This window comes from Delphinus delphis, chromosome 4 (assembly GCF_949987515.2).
Source record: "Delphinus delphis chromosome 4, mDelDel1.2, whole genome shotgun sequence".
Taxonomy (NCBI): Eukaryota; Metazoa; Chordata; class Mammalia; order Artiodactyla; family Delphinidae; genus Delphinus; species Delphinus delphis.
In genome coordinates this window covers 134,000,601-134,021,029 of record NC_082686.1, presented here as the reverse complement: position 1 = coordinate 134,021,029, position 20,429 = coordinate 134,000,601, and the positions used below count along the sequence as shown (strand labels likewise).

The 20,429-nt window shown below is 44.0% G+C and overlaps 1 protein-coding gene across 2 annotated transcripts in view; it reads left to right on the top strand.

Annotated features, from left to right (window-relative positions):
* Window positions 1-20,429, top strand: part of RFTN1 (raftlin, lipid raft linker 1) — a 205,277-nt gene that overhangs the window by 90,032 nt on the left and 94,816 nt on the right. For both annotated transcript variants that reach the window (XM_060011523.1, XM_060011522.1), the window contains exon 4: window positions 20,247-20,355. In XM_060011523.1, coding sequence (XP_059867506.1) covers window positions 20,247-20,355 — 109 coding nt within the window. The remainder of the gene's footprint in view (window positions 1-20,246; window positions 20,356-20,429) is intronic.

Genomic DNA, 20,429 nt, shown 5'->3' with positions numbered 1-20,429 from the left:
CCACCAGCAGTGCAAGAGTGTTCACTTTTCTCCACACCCTCTCCAGCATTTATTGGTTCTAGATTTTTTGATGATGGCCATTCTGACTGGTGTGAGATGATATATCATTGTAGTTTTGATTTGCATTTCTCTAATGATTAATGATGTTCAGCATTCTTTCATATGTCTGTTGGCAGTCTGTATATCTTCTTTGGAGAAATGTCTATTTAGGTCTTCTGCCCATTTTTGGATTGGGTTGTTTGTTTTTTTGTTATTGAGCTGCATGAGCTGCTTATAAATTTTGGAGATAAATCCTTTGTCAGTTGCTTCATTTGCAAATATTTTCTCCCATTCTGAGGGTTGTCTTTTGGTCTTGTTTCTGCTTTCCTTTGTTGTGCAAAAGCTTTGAAGTTTCATTAGGTCCCATTTGTTTATTTTTGTTTTTATTTCCATTTCTCTAGGAGGTGGGTCAAAAAGGATCTTGCTGTGATTTATGTCATGGAGTGTTCTGCCTATGTTTTCCTCTAAGAGTTTGATACTTTCTGGCCTTACATTTAGGTCTTTAATCCATTTTGAGCTTATTTTTGTGTATGGTGTTAGGGAGTGATCTAATCTCATACTTTTACATGTACCTGTCCAGTTTTCCCAGCACCACTTATTGAAGAGGCTATCCTTTCTCCACTGTACATTCCTGCCTCCTTTATCAAAGATAAGGTGACCATATGTGCGTGGGTTTATCCCTGGGCTTTCTATCCTGTTCCATTGATCTGTCTTTCTGTTTTTGTGCCAGTACCATACTGTCTTGATTACTTTAGCTTTGTAGTATAGTCTGAAGTCAGGGATCCTGATTCCTCCAGCTCCGTTTTTCGTTCTCAAGATTGCTTTGGCTATTCAGGGTCTTTTGTGTTTCCATACAAATTGTGAAATTTTTTGTTCTAGTTCTGTGAAAAATGCCAGTGGTAGTTTGATAGGGATTGCATTGAATCTGTAGATTGCTTTCGGTAGTAGAGTCATTTTCACAATGTTGATTCTGCCAATCCAAGAACGTGGTATATCTCTCCATCTACTTGTATCATCTTTAATTTCTTTCATCAATGTCTTATAATTTTCTGCATACAGGTCTTTTGTCTCCTTAGGTAGGTTTATTCCTAGATAGTTTATTCTTTTTGTTGCAGTGGTAAATGGGAGTGTTTTCTTGATTTCACTTTCAGATTTTCCATCATTAGTGTATAGGAATGCCAGATTTCTGTGCATTAATTTTGTATCCTGCTACTTTACCAAATTCATTGATTAGCTCTAGTAGTTTTCTGGTAGCATCTTTAGGATTCTCTATGTATAATATCATGTCATCTGCAAAAAGTGACAGCTTTACTTCTTCTTTTCTGATTTGGATTCCTTTTATTTCCTTTTCTTCTCTGATTGCTGTGGCTAAAACTTCCAAAACTATGTTGAATAAGAGTGGTGAGAGTGGGCAACCTTGTCTTGTTCCTGATCTTAGTGGAAATGCTTTCAGTTTTTCACCACTGAGGATGATGTTGGCTGTGGGTTTGTCATATATGGCCTTTATTATGTTGAGGAAAGTTCCCTCTATGCCTACTTTCTGCAGGGTTTTTATCATAAATGGGTGTTGAATTTTGTCAAAAGCTTTTTCTGCATCTATTTAGATGATAATATGGTTTTTCTCCTTTAATTTGGTAATATGCTGTATCATGTTGATTGATTTGCGTATATTCAAGAATCCTTGCATTCCTGGAATAAACCCCACTTGATCATGGTGTATGATCCTTTTAATGTGCTGTTGGATTCTGTTTGCTAGTATTTTGTTGAGGATTTTTGCATCTATGTTCATCAGTGATATTGGCCTGCAGTTTTCTTTCTTTGTGACATCCTCGTCTGGTTTTGGTATCAGGGTGATGGTGGCCTTGTAGAATGAGTTCGGGAGTGTTCCTCCCTCTGCTATATTTTGGAAGAGTTTGACAAGGATAGGTGTTAGCTCTTCTCTAAATGTTTGATAGAATTCGCCTGTGAAGGCATCTGGTCCTGGGCTTTGGTTTGTTGGAAGACTTTTAATCACAGTTTCAATTTCAGTGCTTGTTATTGGTCTGTTCATATTTTGTATTTCTTCCTGATTCAGTCTTGGCAGGTTGTGCTTTTCTAAGAATGTGTCCATTTCTTCCAGGTTGTCCATTTTAATGGCATAGAGTTGCTTGTAGTAATCTCTCGTGATCTTTTGTATTTCTGCAGTGTCAGTTGTTACTTCTCCTTTTTCATTTCTAATTCTATTGATTTCAGTCTTCTCCCTTGTTTTCTTGATGAGTCTGGCTAATGGTTTATCAGTTTTGTTTATCTTCTCAAAGAACCAGCTTTTAGTTTTATTGATCTTTGCTATCGTTTCCTTCATTTCTTTTTCATTTATTTCTGATCTGATCTTCATGATTTCTTTCCTTTTGCTAACTTTGGGGGTTTTTTATTCTTCTTTCTCTAATTGCTTTAGGTTCAAGGTTAGGTTGTTTATTCGAGATGTTTCCTGTTTCTTACGGTAGGATTGCATTGCTAAAATCTTCCCTCTTAGAACGGCTTTTGCTGCATCTCATAAGTTTTGGGTCGTTGTGTCTCCATTGTCATTTGTTTCTAAGTATTTTTTTATTTCCTCTTTGATTTCTTCAGTGATCACTTCGTTATTAAGTAGTGTATTGTTTAGCCTCCATGTCTTTGTATTTTTTACAGATCTTTTCATGTAATTGATATCTAGTCCCATAGTGTTGTTGTCGGAAAAGATACTTGATACAATTTCAATTTTCTTCAATTTACCAAGGCTTGATTTGTGACCCAAGATATGATCTATCCTGGAGAATGTCCCATGAGCGCTTGAGAAAAATGTGTATTCTGTTGTTTTTGGATGGAATGTCGTATAAATATCAATTAAGTCCATCTCGTTTAAAGTACCATTTAAAGCTTGTGTTTCCTTATTTATTTTCATTTTGGATGATCTGTCCATTGGTGAAAGTGGGGTGTTAAAGTCCCCTACTATGAATGTGTTACTGTTGATTTCCCCTTTTATGGCTGTTAGTATTTGCCTTATGTATTGAGGTGCTCCTATGTTGGTTGCATAAATATTTACAATTGTTATATCTTCTTCTTGGATCGATCCCTTGATCATTATGTAGTGTCCTTCTTTGTCTCTTCTAATAGTCTTTATTTTAAAGTCTATTTTGTCTGATATGAGAATTGCTACTCCAGCTTGCTTTTGGTTTCCATTTGCATGGAATATATTTTTCCATCCCCTTACTTTCAGTCTGTATGTGTCTCTAGGTCTGAAGTGCGTCTCTTGTAGACAGCATATATATGGGTCTTGTTTTTGTATCCATTCAGCCAATCTGTGTCTTTTGGTTGGAGCATTTAGTCCATTTACATTTAATGTAATTATCGATATGTATGTTCCTCTTCCCATTTTCTAAATTGTTTTTGGTTCGTTATTGTAGGTCTTTTCCTTCTATTGTGTTTCTTGTCTAGAGAAGTTCCTTTAGCATTTGTTGTAAAGCTGGTTTGGTGATGCTGAACTCTCTCAGCTTTTGCTTGTCTCTAAAGGCTTTAATTTCTCCATCAAATCTGAATGAGATCCTTGCTGGATAGAATAATCTTGGTTGCAGGTTTTTCTTCTTTATCACTTTAAATATGTCCTGCCAGTCCCTTCTGGCTTGCAGAGTTTCTGCTGAAAGATCAGCTGTTAACCTTATGGGGATTCTCTTGAGTGTTGTTTGTTGTTTTTCCCTTGCTGCTTTTAATATATTTTCTTTGTATTTAATTTTTGACAGTTTGATTAATATGTGTCTTGGTGTATTTCTCCTTGGATTTATCATGTTTGGGACTCTCTGCGCTTCCTGGACTTGATTAACTATTTCCTTTCCCATATTAGGGAAGTTTCAACTATAATCTCTTCAAATGTTTTCTCAGTCCCTTTCTTTTTCTCTTCTTTTTCTGGAACCCCTATAATTCGAATGTTAGTGCGTTTAACGTTGTCCCAGAGGTCTCTGAGACTGTCCTCAGTTCTTTTCATTCTTTTCTCTTTATTCTGCTCTGCAGTAGTTATTTCCACTATTTTATCTTCCAGGTCACTTATCTGTTCTTCTGCCTCAGTTATTCTGCTATTGATCCCATCTAGAGTATTTTTAATTTCATTTATTGTGTTGTTCATCGTTGCTTGTTTCATCTTTAGTTCTTCTAGTTCCTTGTTAAATGTTTCTTGCATTTTTTCTATTCTATTTCCAAGATTTTGGATCATCTTTACTATCATTATTCTGAATTCTTTTTCAGGTAGACTGCCTATTTCCTCTTCATTTGTTAGGTCTGGTGGGTTTTTATCTTGCTCCTTCATCTGCTGTGTGTTTCTCTGTCTTCTCATTCTGCTTATCTTACTGTGTTTGGGGTCTCCTTTTTGCAGGCTGCAGGTTTGTAGTTCCCGTTGTTTTTGATGTCTGTCCCCTGTGGCTAAAGTTGGTTCAGTGGGTTGTGTATGCTTCCTGGTGGAGGGGACTAGTGCCTGTGTTCTGGTGGATGAGGCTGGATGTTGTCTTTCTGGTGGGCAGGTCCTCGTCTGGTGGTGTGTTTTGGGGTGTCTGTGGACTTATTATGATTTTAGGCAGCCTCTCTGCTAATGGGTGGGGTTGTGTTCCTGTCTTCCTAGTTGTTTGGCATAGGGTGTCCCGCACTGTAGCTTGCTGGTCGTTGAGTGAAGCTGGGTGCTGGTGTTGAGATGGAGATCTCTGGGAGATTTTTGCAGTTTGATAGTATGTTGAGCTGGGATGTCTCTTGTGGACCAGTGTCCTGAAGTTGGCTGTCTCACCTCAGAGGCACAGCACTGACTCCTGGCTGCAGCACCGAGAGCCTTTCATCCACACTGCTCAGAATAAAAGTGAGAAAAAGAAAGAAAGAAAGAAAGGAAGGAAGGGAGGGAGGGAGGGAAGAAAGAAAATAAAGCAAGATAAAATAAAGTTATTAAAATAAAAAATAATTATTAAGAAAAAAATTTAAAAAAAAAAAAGACGGACAGAACCCTGGGACAAATGGTGGAAGCAACGCTATACAGACAAAATCTCACACAGAAGCATACACATACACACTCACAAAAAGAGGAAAAGAGGAAAAAATAATCTTGCTCTCAAAGTCCACCTCCTCAATTTGGGATGATTCGTTGTCTGTTCATGTATTCCACAGATGCAGGGTACATCAAGTTGATTGTGGAGCTGATTCTAAGGCTGCTGGGAGAGATTTCCCTTTCTCTTCTTTGTTCTCACAGTTCCCGGGGCTCGGCTTTGGATTTGGCCCCGCCTCTGTGTGCAGGTCTCCGGAGGGCGTGTGTTCTTCGCTCAGACAGGACGGGGTTAAAGGAGCCGCTGATTCGGGGCCTCTGGCTCTCTCAGGCCGGGGGGAGGGAGGGGCACGGAGTGCGGGGCGAGCCTGTGGCGGCAGAGGCCGGCGGGACGTTGCACCAGCCTGAGGTGTGCCGTGCGTTCTCCCGGGGAAGTTGTCCCTGGATCCTGGGAACCTGGCAGTGGCAGGCTGCACAGGCTCCCCGGAAGGGGGTGTGTGGATAGTGACCTGTGCTCGCACACAGGCTTTTTGGTGGCGGCAGCAGCAGCCTTAGAGTCTCAGGCCCGTCTCTGGGGTCCGCGCTTTTAGCCGCGGCTCACGCCCGTCTCTGGAACTCCTTTAAGCAGCGCTCTTAATCCCCTCTCCTCGCGCACCAGGAAACAAAGAGGCAAGAAAAAGTCTCTTGCCTCTTCGGCAGGTCCAGACTTTTCCCCAGACTCCCTCCCGGCTAGCTGTGGCACACTAGCCCCCTTCAGGCTGTGTTCATGCCGCCAACCCCAGTCCTTTCCCTGCGTTCTGACCAAAACCCGAGTGTCAGCTCCCAGCCCCGCCTGCTGTGACGGTGAGCAGACAAGCCTCTCGGGCTGGTGAGTTCCGGTCGGCACCGATCCTCTGTGCGGGAATCTCTCCGCTTTGCCCTCCGCACCCTGGTTGCTGTGCTCTCCCCCGCTGCTCCGAAGCTTCCCCCTCCGCCACCCACAGTCTCCGCCCGCGAAGGGACTTCCTAGTGTGTGGAAACCTGTCCTCCTTCACAGCTCCCTCCCACTGGTGCAGGTCCTGTCCCTATCGTTTTGTCTCTGTTTATTCTTTTTTCTTTTGCCCTACCCAGGTACGTGGGGCCTTTCTTGCCTTTTGGGAGGTCTGAGGTCTTCTGCCAGCGTTCAGTAGGTGTTCTGTAGGAGTTGTTCCACGTGTAGATGTATATCTGGTGTATCTGTGGTGAGGAAGGTGATCTCCGTGCCTTACTCTTCCGCCAGCTTCCCCTCCTTTCTCCATTCTGTTTTTCATATTCTTTTCCAGTATGGTTTATCCTAGGATATTGAATATAGTTCCCTGTGCTATACAGTAGGGCCTTGTTGTTTATCCATCCTATATATAATAGTTTACATCTGTTAATCCCAAACTCCCACTCCATCCCTCCCCCACCCCCCTCCCCCTTGGCAACTACAAGTCTGTTCTCTATGTCTGTGAGTCTGCTCCGTTTTGTAGATAAGTTCATTAGTGTCATATTGACATTTTAGACTCACAGGCACTTCTTAATATGATTTACCATTTATGTTATTGGCCATAATAGCTACCATTTATTTATTGCTGCGGCCAGAGTCCCTGCTCTTTGCTTCATGGTGTGCCTTGTCTTTCCTCTTGAAAGCCAAGATGAGGAAAACGGTACTTCCTTCAGAGTCACCCTTCTGATGGCATGGAGGAGCCAGGTTTCTCATCAGGATCCTTCTACTTCTAACACTGTTCCTCTTTAACTTTGTAATCATTAGGGTTAGGGTTTGGGTAGGATTTCTCAGCCTACGTAGTTTCTCAACTGTTGACATTTTGGGCCAGGGACCGTCCTGTGAGTTGTAGCATATTTGGCAGCATTCCTGGCCTCTGCCCACTTGATGCCAATAGCAAACACCGCCCCCCTTCCCGCCCTTGCAGTTGTGGCAATCAGAAATGTTTCCAGATGTTATGAAATGCCCCTGAACAGGCAAAACTGCTGCCCCTAGTTGAGAACCACTGGATTAGTGTTAGGGTGTGAGGTAAGGGGTCTAACTGTATTTTCTTCTACCTTTGTCAACAGCATTTATTGTATTAACCTAACTTGGTGAATGAAATGCCACCTTTATCATAGGTTGGATTTCTACATACACCCTAATTTATTCCCGATTCTTTATTGTTCCTTTGATCTATTGATTGATTTTTGTGCTAATCCCATGCTAGTTTGATTACAATAAATTACAGTAAATTTGTAGTGTATATTAATATCTAGCCAAGCACTATGTTTTTCAGGATCTTGGCAACTTTGGCATATTGATTTTTCCATATATAGTCTATAGTCTAAAGTTATTTTCTTCAGTTCCCAGTAAACCCTGTTGAAATTGTGATTTCACTTACATACTAATCTGAGAAGAATTTCTACCAGGTGTTTTTAAGATCATAGAGTTCAATATTATTGTTGGAAGTACATTTTTTATTCTAGAGCTTTGTGATTATTCTGTAAATTCTATGCACCGTCTAGACCAGTAGTTACCAAAGGTGGTAGACATACCACATACCTAGGTTGAAAGAGAATTGAAGCTTCTGTGTATGTTTATTTATACTGAAAAATTAGGAGAGAAATTATGCATTACCAATATTTAGCATTCAGGTTGAAGGTGATGCCCTGTCTGGGTGTAGATGTCTGAGGGCCCCTGTCTGTATGAAGCGGGGTGTGACGGCGGGAATCCTGGAGGAGACTGAGGTCAGAGGAAACTTTTGCAGCTGAGAACCCAGGGAAGTGGATTATTTTTTGTAATTTTAACTAAGTTTAGCCCTGATGAAATTTACACATGGCTTAAAAAAATTCCTGTAAATTCATTGCAGATTGAAGAGAACACAGAATACCAGTAATATAAATGTGAAACTCTCCTCCCTCACCCCTCCCTTATCTTGTTCTTTGTCCTTGGAGCACCATGTCTCTCTCTCTTTCTCTCTCTCTCTCTCTCTCTCTCTCTCTCACACACACACACACACACACAACTGGCCACATCGATCCTTCTCTCACTGTGTGTAAGAGCTTTCTTGGTGACATAAAAAAATCGATGCCTACCTGTTCCAATCTGACAAAAGATGGCCAAAGAATTTTAGACTCATCAAGAAGACATTTTGCAATGTGGATTTACTTCCACGATTGTTAACAGTGAATCTCATTTCAAGTGTATATTATGCCTTGGAATATTAATTACTAATAATAGGGACCTATTGTGACTACACTTTTTAAATATTGCTTATTTCATCTGTTTCTCGTCTTCTAAATGCATTGTTTTCTAACATAGGTAAGATGTTGGTACAGTAGTACTCAGGAGACTTTTACTTGAGGGTTTTATGATCAGAAGCTTTGGAGACCACCCATTCACGAGGCTTCCAGGTCACACTGGTGGTTCCCGAAGCAGTTCCAGTCTTTACCTTGGTCTGTGCACTGGCAGCCTCAGCATCACCTGGCAGCCTCTTAGAAATGCAGATCCCAGGCCCCACCCACATCTGCTGACTCCGAATTTGCATTTTCACAGGATCCCAGGGGATCTATGGGCACATCAAAGTTTCAGAACAGAGCTGAGCTGCGCTTTTCTATTAGGGAGACACTAGGCATATATTATCAATGAAAATTAATTAAAATTAAATAATATTAAGCATTCATTCCCTCAGTGGCACTCGCCACATTTTAGGTGCTCAGTAGCAACGTCTGGGTAGTGGCTACTGCGTTGGGCAGTGCAGAGATGGAACATGTCCATCGTCTAACTCAGCAGGTTGGAGGATGCGGGTAGGAAGACCCAGAAAAGAAGGAAATGGTGAGCAAACTTGAATTGGGATGTGTGCGTTAACCGTAAATAAAGAAGAGACTTCCTGTCACTCTGCTGGACGTGGCTGGTGAGAGTCTTAGGAAGGGCATTCACGTGTGTGGCTACTGCTGTTACTTTTGTTTGCAGATAATGTGACTTTTCTGAACCAGTAAGTACCAGGCAGTAAGTACTGCCTTTATTCAGTGTTATCTTTGTGAAAAAATAATATTTATGCATCAGTACTACTAGTCGTCATTTCCACATGTTTCAGAGTCCGCGAGGAGCCTCGCAGGGTTCATGAGAAAGCAGGACCCGGCCCCAAGTCCGATTTCATGTGGCGGTGGTCCCCTTTGCTGTAGTCCGGTGTGGTGGGGATTGAATTTCTCTCACAGCTACATTATACAGGGACCACTGGGGGTAAAACTTGTTTTTCTTGCCTTTTAAGGTTAAAGGTGAACTTCTTGTGTTGTGCAAGTCACTGATGGCTTATCTACCAGAGAGCCGGCTCCAGCAGTAAAGAGTGAGGCAGGATGTGGCAAGATTTCTCTAGCATAAATAGCAGCCGTGGCTCGTTAGGGGCCCATGATGCCTTGCACCCGCTTGGCAGTGCACAGCTCCCTGGGAGAGAGTGTGGTTAGAGTATCATGTGCACATCTCCCCCATCATCTCTGGAATGTTCCAGGGGATACCAAACCCTTATCCACAGATGGGATGCATGTGTGTTGGTGAAAAAAGAAGGGAGAAGAAAGACCAGTGACCCATCTACGAGTTGTTTCCTTCTCTCTGCTTCCTACTTCAGCACTCCCCTGATAAACGCTGTAATTAGGTGCTTTATTGAAAGATTCACTAGGATTTGTTTACTTGGCTTTTTTCTTCTTCCAGCATTTCTCAAGCTTCATTATTAGGGGAAACTTTTGACTCCAGCAGCCTCATTTTGGTTTTGTAGATTTGGTTCACTTTGCAAAGAGGAGGTCACAGAGATTATTGGAACCTTTTCCCCGTTGATCTGAGAGCATCTTTGGGGAGCAGCAGTTTATGCCCCTCCCCCAACCCAACCACCAGCACCTGCAGGGACAATACACACCTCAACTCTCTCTCCCATCCATCCACTTCCTCTACAGAAATCTTAGTTCTCATTTCTGCTCTCCTAAAATGTTCTTCCAACTCTTCCTCCATCATACGCAATGCTGCTTGCTTAATCTTCCTAAAATCTGTACTTCCGTATCTTCTTTTATCTAAGACCATTCATGACTCCCCTTTACCTCAGAAAGAAGGCCAGTCCCGTCCTGTAGCGACACACCCCTGTCCTTTCGTTCCAGCCCCATTTCTCACTTTCTGCTCCAGGCAGCACTGCAGGGCCCACATCACAGATCTAGTCCAACAGCAAATTCACCCATACATTCGCCAGGCTCGTGTTTATGATCCAGCTGAATTAGCATAAACAAACCTCGCCTTCACCTATCTTTTACCAAACTGACCTATTCATTATTTCCACCATGTAACTCATGCTTTTTTTCCATCTAGATCCTTCCTAATTTCTGTTCTCAGTGCCTGGAATGTCATTTTATCCATTGTCCCATGACTAATTTCCACACAGCTTCAAAGACTCTGCTTACATGCTCTTTGCTTTTTAAAACTCCCTGATCCCTGACTGTGGAAGCAGCTGAACTTTCGTAGCTCTTCTCTATGGTTAGAATAAATAGCAGTGTTGGGTAGTTACATGCCCATAGACTCTAAGTTTCTTTTTTTTTTTTTTTATTATTGAAGTGTAGTTGATTTACAAAATTATATGTTTTGGGTGTACAGTGTAGTGATTCACACTTTTTAATTAAAGGTTATTCTCCATTTATAGTTATTATAAAATATTGGCCATATTCCCTGTGTTGTACCATAACTCCTTGTAGCTTATTTTGTACCCAATAGTTTGTACCTCTGAAGCCCCTCTGCCTATGTTGCCCCTCCCCCTTTCCCTCTCCCCACTGGTAACCACTAGTTGGTTCTCCATATCTGGGAGTCTGTTTCTTTTTTGTTATATTCACCAATTTGTTTTATTTTTTAGAGTCCACATTTAAGCAGTAACATGCAGTATTTTTCTTTGACATTTCACTAAGGAAAATATGAGACTGTAAGTTTCTCGAGAGGATGTAACTCCAGCCCTTCCTGTGGTCAGTGGTCAAGCAAGTGATAAGCTCATGAAACTAGAAAAAGCCTTCTTTTCCTTTCGTGGACAGATCTTTCTCAGATGTGTAGTTCATTTTCCTCCCTACTACTCCTTTAAAACAACAACAACAACAACACACCATTCTGATCATTCTACTTGAACCTGGCATTGCCTTGAGGGAAAAATCTGAAAATTCCGTCCTGTTTCCCAGAGATACAGGATTTGCTTCTGTCAACTGACATTTAGTGATTTTTTTTTTCTCTCGTTGGAGAAATGCCTAGTAATCTAAGTTTGTGTTTGTCACCATTTCTTTCTGATTGTTCCTCAATGAAGCAAAAATAGCCCTACTGATGAACTGCACATTCTCTCTCGTTTCTTTTCATAACTCAAGTTCAGACTGTGCTTTGTGTCCTGGGAAAAAGAAGATGTTGCTTCAACTCATGATCTTTGAAGCTATCTAAGGGATTAATGAGTTGGAGTGAGATCTGTTACATGTTTATTATTTAAAAGAAGTGTGTATGATAGTTTTTATTAACATGTTTATTGTTTAAAAGGATAGTTTACAGTAGACTCTAAACAGGCATCTGCTTTTTAGTGGCCTGATTTCAGCTCTGTCCATGAGACCAAAATAGGTATTCAGCTTACTGCTTGACATTTCATCTGAATAATTTGAGGATTAACCCTTCATGACTGTAACTCATAAAGCATTACAGTGTTTGCTTGCAAACATGTTTTTTTAATGGCTTACAAAAGGGTTCTGTCCCAGCCACTGTGAGATCAGGCAGGGTCAGTGTCGATGTCCTGACCACGGTCATGGGGAGTGAGGAGGGGAAGAATCTGCCAGGTCCTTACAATGGGTGAAATATTGGACTTGGGTTTAGGGTTAGTTATTCTGATGATGATACAGTTGGATAATCTGTTCGCTCTTATCTCTTGCCTGGCGTCCAGCCTCTGTGACTCACATTGGAGCCTTGTGTACGGAACCCAGAGGCCAGGGACTGATGGCCCAGAGGTCAGATTCAGTCCCAAAGATGTTGGATTACATAATAGCAATAAACATCGTTTGGAGCCAAAATTTGACATTTGCAGCCACCAAAAAACATGGTGTAATGACTCCTTCAAAAAAGTTAGAAGATTTGGCAACCCCGGCCTGGAGTTTCTAGTAATGGTTGGGATAGAAACTGCCCAGCTCACCATGGTTTCCACTGCTCCCATCGGCTCCCCAGTACGGGGGTGACTCGGCCATGCCACTTGACATCACCTGTGCACTGGGACTTTTCCCCTGGTGGGTCAAGTTTCTCCGTAGCCACATAGCTCTCAGACATGGGAATGTGGAAGGGAGTCAGACAGGACTCTGTGTTTGGAGAAAAATAGGAGAGAGCATATTTCTTGGTGGACATGAAGACCATTTCTGTATCTTTTATATGAGAACAAAGTGATCGGGTTATGTCTTTTGGTCAAAACATACCCTCTTTCTCTCAGCGTTTGTGGACCTTTGAGTTTGCTTCCCTTGGTTTGACCTTCCGACTCTCCAGCTGCCTGGAGAATGACCACGCAACCCTTGGCAGCTGTGGCAGTGGTGACATGAGGAGTTTGTGCCCAGTTTTTATGACAGCTGATGTTTGTGTCTGAGTAATGAGGGCGACGTGACACGGAATAGGTGGTGTTTTATTATGGTCTTAAACAGCTCTGATGTCTGGGGCCAATCGTGTTGACCGCTGAGGTACTTCGGCATGTGGGCTCTTTGCTGCCCTGCCCTACGGTTAGGAAAGGTTTGTGCGCAAATGCTCAGCGTCTGAATCGGCTCTCGTGTGTTTGTTTGAGAAGCTTTATCTAAATTTTCCTGCATGTTCATGTTCAGTTTTGGCCCAAGTCCCATTTCTATGCTGTCACAGGAGCAAGGACTGTTTGGGATGATGAAGAAGTTCCGGAGATGGTGGGTGGTGACGCTTGCACGACATTGTGAATGTACTTAATGACACTGAATGTATGCTTAGAAATGGCTAAAATGGTCAGTGGTATGTTACGTATATCTTAGCACAGTAAAACAGAAGAAGAGTGAGGAAACCAAGAAGCGGGAAGTATTTTTGAGTTTTTCTAACTGAAAGAGGCACAGATAGAGTTGTCCATTCTTATATTTCCTTAAGGTCTGGTCCTTTTTCTGGGAGGTTTGTCTTCTTCTGAGGGGCTAGGAGTCTACATTGTTGGTCTCTGCAAGTCCTTCTTTCCGTGTTTCCTCTTTTCCTTGGACGTGCTCAGTTACGGCCAAGGAAAATCTCCAGGAGAGCAGCCGCTGCAACACAGCCCACCTAGACTGTCGTTCTCCACTCTGGTTGCCCATTAGAATCACTGGGGAGTTTCTAGAGCCCCTTGGCCCAGGCCGTACCACAGACCAATTAAATCAAAATTTGTGGGAGCTCACCGAGTGATTCCAAGGTTGAATGCAGCCAGGGTGGAGAATGCCTGCCTGACGGGACACCCGGTCTGATGCACAGAGCCCAGGGTTTGCTTGTTGGCTTGGTCCAGTGCCTAAAGTTAGGGCACATCAAGGGAGATTATTCTTTTGTCCCCCAAACCCAACTATTTCAGTCATTGCCTTCATGTGATTTGAGGGGTCTCTTACATAAACAGTATAGTCAGGCAGGGGTGTTGGTGTAGCTTAGGACTAGAAACACTTACTCTGAGAATAAATATTACAGAATCAAAACAAACAAACAGGGCTTCCCTGGTGGCACAGTGGTTGGGAGTCCGCCTGCCGATGCAGGGGACGTGGGTTCGTGCCCCGGTCCGGGAGGATACCACATGCCGCGGGGCGGCTGGACCCGTGAGCCGTGGCCGCTGAGCCTGCGCGTCCGGAGCCTGTGCTCCGCAACGGGAGAGGCCACAGCAGTGAGAGGCCCGCGTACCGCAAAAAAACCAAAAAAACCCCAAAAAAACATACACATCAGAGATCTTTTTAGTTAATGCTCCCTCCAGACCATTTCTGAGAAATGACCCAGCAGCACAGAGATGGTTTTTTTTCAAGGAGCCAAGCTACTCGGAACCCAAATCGGCAGATTGCTTTGACAGTCAGCCCATGTAACAGGATAGTCATATATAATATTAAATGTGAACTGATTTCTTCGCACCTTTTTCTGTAGGGTGGATTAAATCCAGTTTCTCTCTTGGGATTTCAAGAGGATAAGTAAATTGAGGAGAAGATTGTAAATATGTTAATTGAAGCAATGGACGGGGTGGCTCCTACCCTCCCCTAGACATGCTTCCTTGATTTGATCCAGGACTGCACGTTCCCTTGGTTTTCTCTCTTCCCCCATGGTTGCTCTTCCTTTGTCTCCTTGGCTGCTTTCTCCTCTTTTCTCCCCACCGTCTTCATGGTGGAGGGTCCCCAAGCTCAGTCCTTGACTCTTCTCTCTATATATTGATTGAGATCTCATTCAGTCTCATGCTTTGAATACCACGTGGCAGCTGATGACTCCCAGATTCACATCTCCAGCCCTCTCTCCTGAAGTCCAGACCCGAATATACATTCAGCTCTCTACCAGATATCTCTCCTTGGCCGTCTGCTGGATAATGTCAAACTCAGTACCTGGGAAGCCGAATTACTGATCTTCTCCCCAAGCCTGTGACCACTCCCGCCCCAGCCTTCCCCATCATGGTTGTGGCAACATCATCCACTCTTGGTGGCTGGAGCAAAAATCCTTGGAGCCATCCTCATCTGCTTTCTTCCTTTCACACCCCACAACCTGTTCTGTTCATAAGGAGGTCTTGAAGGTTCTACCTTGAAAGTATCCAGAATCCACCACTTCCCAGCGCCGCTATGCTGCTACCATCCCCCTTGGGGTCACCATCACCTCCCGCCTGGACCACTGGGTTAGTCTCTTAGCTTCCCCCTACAGCCAGAAGGCTCCTTTTAAAATAAACATGTACCCACTTCTATATATAAAACGGATAACCAACAAGGACCTACTGTGGAGCACAGGGAACTCTACACAATATTTTGTAGTAACCTATAAGAGAAAAGAATCTGAAAAAGTTATTTATATATATATATAATTATAACTGAATCACTGTGCTATACACCTGAAACTAACACAATATTGTAAATCAACTATACTTCTATAAAAATAAAATAAATCAGATGGTGTCACTTCTCTGTTCAACAAGGGCTTCCCCTATCGTTCTGAGTAAGAGCCACTGTCTTCACCGTGGCCTGTAAGTTCTACACTGTCTGGCTCCCCTTTGGCTCTCCGACCTCATCTCCTGCCCCTGGTTCACTGAGCTCCAGCCACGGGGCTGTTTTGTACCGTCTTACCTTAGGACCTTTGCCCTGGCCGTTCCTCTGCCTGGAAGCTTCTTTCCTGGCTGTGAGCACGGTCACCTCCCGTAGATCTTTATTACAAGTGTCGCCTTCTCAGTGAGGCTGCCCTGACCACCCTCATAAAAACTGCAGCTTCCCACCGCTCGTGATTCTCTACACCTTGCTGTTTCTTTTTCCTTTAACGCTTACCACCGTTGAACATACTCTCTGTGCTGAGTATTTCTTGTTTATTGCCTGTCTCCCTCCACCAGGTTGTGAGCTCCGTGAGAGCAGAGATTTTGTCTCTTTTGATGCTAAAGAAGAGTGTCTGGCACAAGGTAGTAGTGTGATCAATATTCGTTGAATGCATGAGTAATTAGGAACTATGAAAAGGGCTAGGAATGCACATGCAGACGATAGAAGTAGATCAGCAGCTGCTAATACTCGTTGAGCCCGGACTTCTTGCCATGCCCTATGCTAAGGGCTTTACATGCTTTTGTCTTATTTAATCCTTACAAGGATGCCAAGAGATAGCTACTCATAATACTCCCATTTGACCGTGAAAGAAACTGAGGCATAGAATGTTTAAATAAATTGTCCAAAGGCACACAGCTGGGAAATGATCCACCTCTAGTTAGGTTTAGGACCTGCAGCCTCTAACTAATAAATCTAGAGGAAATTATGGAGGGGAGGTATGCAGGGAGACAGGGAAGCATATTTCATTGTTAGCAATGCTCTTCTCAGAGTGTCTGTATTTAATCTCAGTGTATTTACAGTTAATTTTTAGATAAGGGAGGCTTTGGCAGGTAGTTAATCCTACATCTCCAGAAGTGCATTCTGTGTCCCTCTTTTTTTTAATTGTTTAGACCCAGATCTTTCTGTCCCTTCTGGAAGTGGAAGCCAGTGGGCTTCAGTCCAATGGATGTTTGGTGGTTTCCAGTATCCCTTTCCAGGACAACACAAGGACATGTCCTTTGGGGAAACATAAGTGGTGTTTCCCCTATCCCACAGGAGGGTGCAGGTCCCTGCTCAGCTGGTGACGCATCTTAAGGATTCTTAGGAACTTGACTGACTGCAGGACATCTACTCCCCTGTGCTGTGGTCCCTCGGGGGCCAGGCCATGGTTCCTGGACTCACTTCTATGGCATGTCTGCTTCTTGATGCCAGGGTGGTCCTTGCCCTCTGGGACGTGAAACACCCATCATCTGTCAGAGGCTCTTCTCAGGTGTCTGGCTGGATCTTGGGGCCTGAGCCTAGACCCAGCCACCAGTAGGAGGCCTGGTCTGAGCATGAAGCTGCCGTGTCTTCCTGCTCGGCCACTGCATGGGTTTTCTACTCTCTGTAATAAATGACCACAAGTTTACTGGTTCCGACAACATACATTTATGATCTCAGTTTTTGTAGCTTTTCTGGGCTCTCTGCTTCAGGTCTCATCAGGCTGCGGTGGAAGTATTGGCTGGGGCTGCAGTCTCATCAGGGGCTTGACTGGGGAAAGGTCTGCTCCCAAGCTCCATTTGGTGGTGGGCAGAATTCATCTCCTAGGGCTGAGATCTCTGTTTCTTGATGGCTGTCATCCAGGGACTGCCCACACGGTGCCCTGGCAGCCTGGCAGCCAACAAGGGCAGGGTCTAGCTCTCATCTGCTAAGGTGGAGTCTTATGGTGTCACGTCATCACGAGAGTGATCTCCTGTCCCTTTGCCTGGTTCTTTTGATTAGAAGCACGTCGCAGGCCCTGCCCCCACTCGGGGAGAGACTCTACAAAGGCATGAACACCAGAAAAGGAAGGTCACTGGGGGTCACCTTAGAGCAACCACAGTCACTGCCCTCCCTTCACCCAACCTCCCCCAGTGCTGAGAAGCCCGGATGCTCCCCCTGGCAGCCCTGTAGGCAAGCTTCAAGCTTTTGTGGATCTGATACCGTTTTTCACAGGGCTGCTGGCAGGGAGGGGCTTTCTGTGTGACTGTGCCACCCACCCAGCTCTGGCCTCCCCCCTCACAGAGTGCTGACTTGAGGGCTTGGGCATCTGTCCTCGGAGTAGTCAGGGGTCCTTGCCACACACACCCCCCCTGCAGCCGCTCTTCAGTGTTCCAACCCTTTCATTTTAAACTGTGGAGGTAATTCCTGTAAGGCAGGGGAGACCTTTAGTTACTCACCTATTCCTCCAATATGCATGGCTTTGCTTTCAAGTGACCATAGGCCAAGATGTGAGTGTTCATGTTTCATCTAGAAAATTTGTAATAATGCCTATTTTTGTCCACCGTTTGTGCTTCTCTCAGTTCAGATGTAACTGAGTTAATTATCTGATGAAATGAACCAGAGCTTGCTTTCCTCCTCAGAGTACTTCTTGTTCTAGAAGCAAAGCTGAGAGTTATTAGATCCTGTACTAACAATTATCCCTTGTGCGTCTAGCGAGTTTGGCCTGTGAGTTGTTTAAAGACAGACCCGTCTTCCCTCCATTCATTTTATGGGTGTTTTACAGAGTGGATACAGTGTTGACTTATTTTATTTTATTGTTGTGGTTTCTTATTGAAGGATTCTTTTTTTAATTGAAGTACAGTTGATTTATAATGTTGTGCCCCGGAGCAACTAAGCCCATGCACCACAACTACTGAGCCTGCGCTCTAGAGCCAGCAAGCCACAACTACTGAGCCCGCGAGCCACAACTACTGAAGCCCACATACCTAGAGCCCACGCACCACAACAAAGAGTAGCCCCCGCTCACTACAAATACAGAAAGCCTGTGTGCAGCAACGAAGACCCAACACAGCCAAATATAAATAAATACATTTATAAAAAAACAAAAAAAAATAAAATAAAATGTCAGTGGGTATTTATAAATAACCTTGTACAGTCTGGTGTTAGTCCCTGTGTGACAGCAGTGGGGATTTCACATCCTATTTTCCTCTTCCTATTCCTGTCTTTGTTGTTTGAGATGCCACACGATGCATATGAAAGTATCTCGACTAAGTCTTGTCTTTCAAAAGTCTGGAATCTTCTGCTTTAGTTCCTCTTAGCATGTCTTTTGTTTAGGGTGGGGAGAGAGTAAGAACATGGGGGGAAAAGGGAGAACATGAGTCTAATCTCTGAGGAAGTTTTTAGGCGAGAAGGCTGAGGTTCAGAATTGGTTGATTCTTTTGGAATTAGTTTATTCCAGTTTGGCCAGTTTGGAATCAGTTGATTCTTTTACATTTCAAAAGTATGCACCTCAGTCCCTACCCCTGAAAGGATATGTTAGAGAGAAAAATAAACTAAATTATTGACATTTGCTCACCCAGTCACAGTTGCACACCTGGGGAAAGCCAAATCCTCTTTAATTTTTCCACTTTTGAATTTCGTGTGAATCATACTCAGATGGTTAATGGCAGCATAAATTGCTTTGAATGATATATGACTCCTAGGAATTCATCTTTAAAATATTATAGCAAATAGGCATTCAGAAACTATTTATTTGGTGGGATATACGTGTCTCAGGAATTCAGTATGAAGGCACCCGTCCTGGCTACACCTGCTCTCACAGGGGCTGCAGCGGCCCCTCCTCGGTAGGGACCCTCCTAAGTTGGCTGGGAGGGCCCTGCTCTGCCCTCGGCAGTGGAGAGTTGCTGTACACGTGGTGTGAGCCCTGGAGAGCCCGACCCTGGTCTCCAAGTCCCCCTTCCCACGAGGAAAGGGCACGGTCTGCCGGCCCTTGAGTGATGTCCACTTCCTGTTGTCTGACGTCCGGCAGGGCCAGCCAGTCACCTTCAATTTCTGACAACCATGTGGCTCCCAGGAGTCCCTCAGCGCCATAGTGTCACCCAGGGGGTCCCTTTAAGGAGTGACACGGAGTGGTGAGATTTCCTTCTGGTGACCACTTGCTGCTGGTTGTCCCAAGTGCACCCAGCATTGAGTCACGTGCACATCTATATGAGGGGGGTGGGGAAGCAGCCCCACCCCCTGGTCGGGGGGGCAGTGATGGGGGCAGGGCACGCTGGACGCCTCCGTCTCGACCGCAAGGTGTTCGGTGTTTGCTTCAGACAGCCCTTCACGTCCGCTCTCGTCCCAGGATTTCTACTTCAGTTGCCTTATATTCTTTTCTTCATGCATCTTTAGTTTTGATAGATTTTGCCGGATTGCCCTCTGTAGGGGTTGAACCCTTTAAAAGTCTTTTAAGGGCTTCCCTGGTGGCGCAGAGGTTGAGAGTCCGCCTGCCGATGCAGGGGACACGGGTTCATGGGTCCGGGAAGATCCCACATGCCGCGGAGCAGCTGGGCCCGTGAGCCATGGCCGCTGAGCCTGCGCGTCTGGGGCCTGTGCTCCGCAACGGGAGAGGCCGCAACAGTGAGAGGCCCGCGTACCGCCAAAAAAAAAAAAAAAAAAAAAAAGTCTTTTAAAAATTAATTTTTAATTTTCTAAGTGATACATGAATATACTCTCTTCCAAAAAAGTGAAAAAATTAGAGATACAGCCAAAGTCACTTTTGATCACCAGCACCATCCCCGCCGGATTCCCACACTGGCCCTCACCATCCCCCCAGAGGCCACTGCTATTATTGGTTTGCCAGTGGGAAATATACATTACTGGAGTGTGTGTGTGTGTGTGTGTGTGTGTGTGTGTGTGTGTGTGTGTGTGTGTGTGTGTGTGTGTGTGTGTGTGTTGTTCAAGGTATAAACCTTATTGTACTAAGCCCATCATTCTATGATGATGTGTTTTCCTTGATGATATGTCTTGGAGGTCTTTCCATGAAGTATTAATAGGTCCCTCTATATTATTTGAGTTGTTAACCATAAATTATTTTTTCAGAACTGCCTTTTTGACAGTTACTTTCAGGAAAGGAATTAGGATTTCGTTCAACACCCAGTGATTCTTTTTTTTTTTAATATGTGTCTAGTGCAAAATCTTAACTTGTGTGTGTGTGTGTTTCTCTTTTCAGATCTCAGAACACTGATCTTCACAATGAAGGCTACATCTTGGAATTAGATTGCTATTCTTCCCCAGACCACCTGACAGACCAAAAAATCATCCCAGAGTTCATTAAGAAGGTGAGTGCTGCAGTCAGGATGCAATTGAACGGGCTCGCTGAGCGCTTGCCTGAGTGAATGGCTGGGGGCTGGCT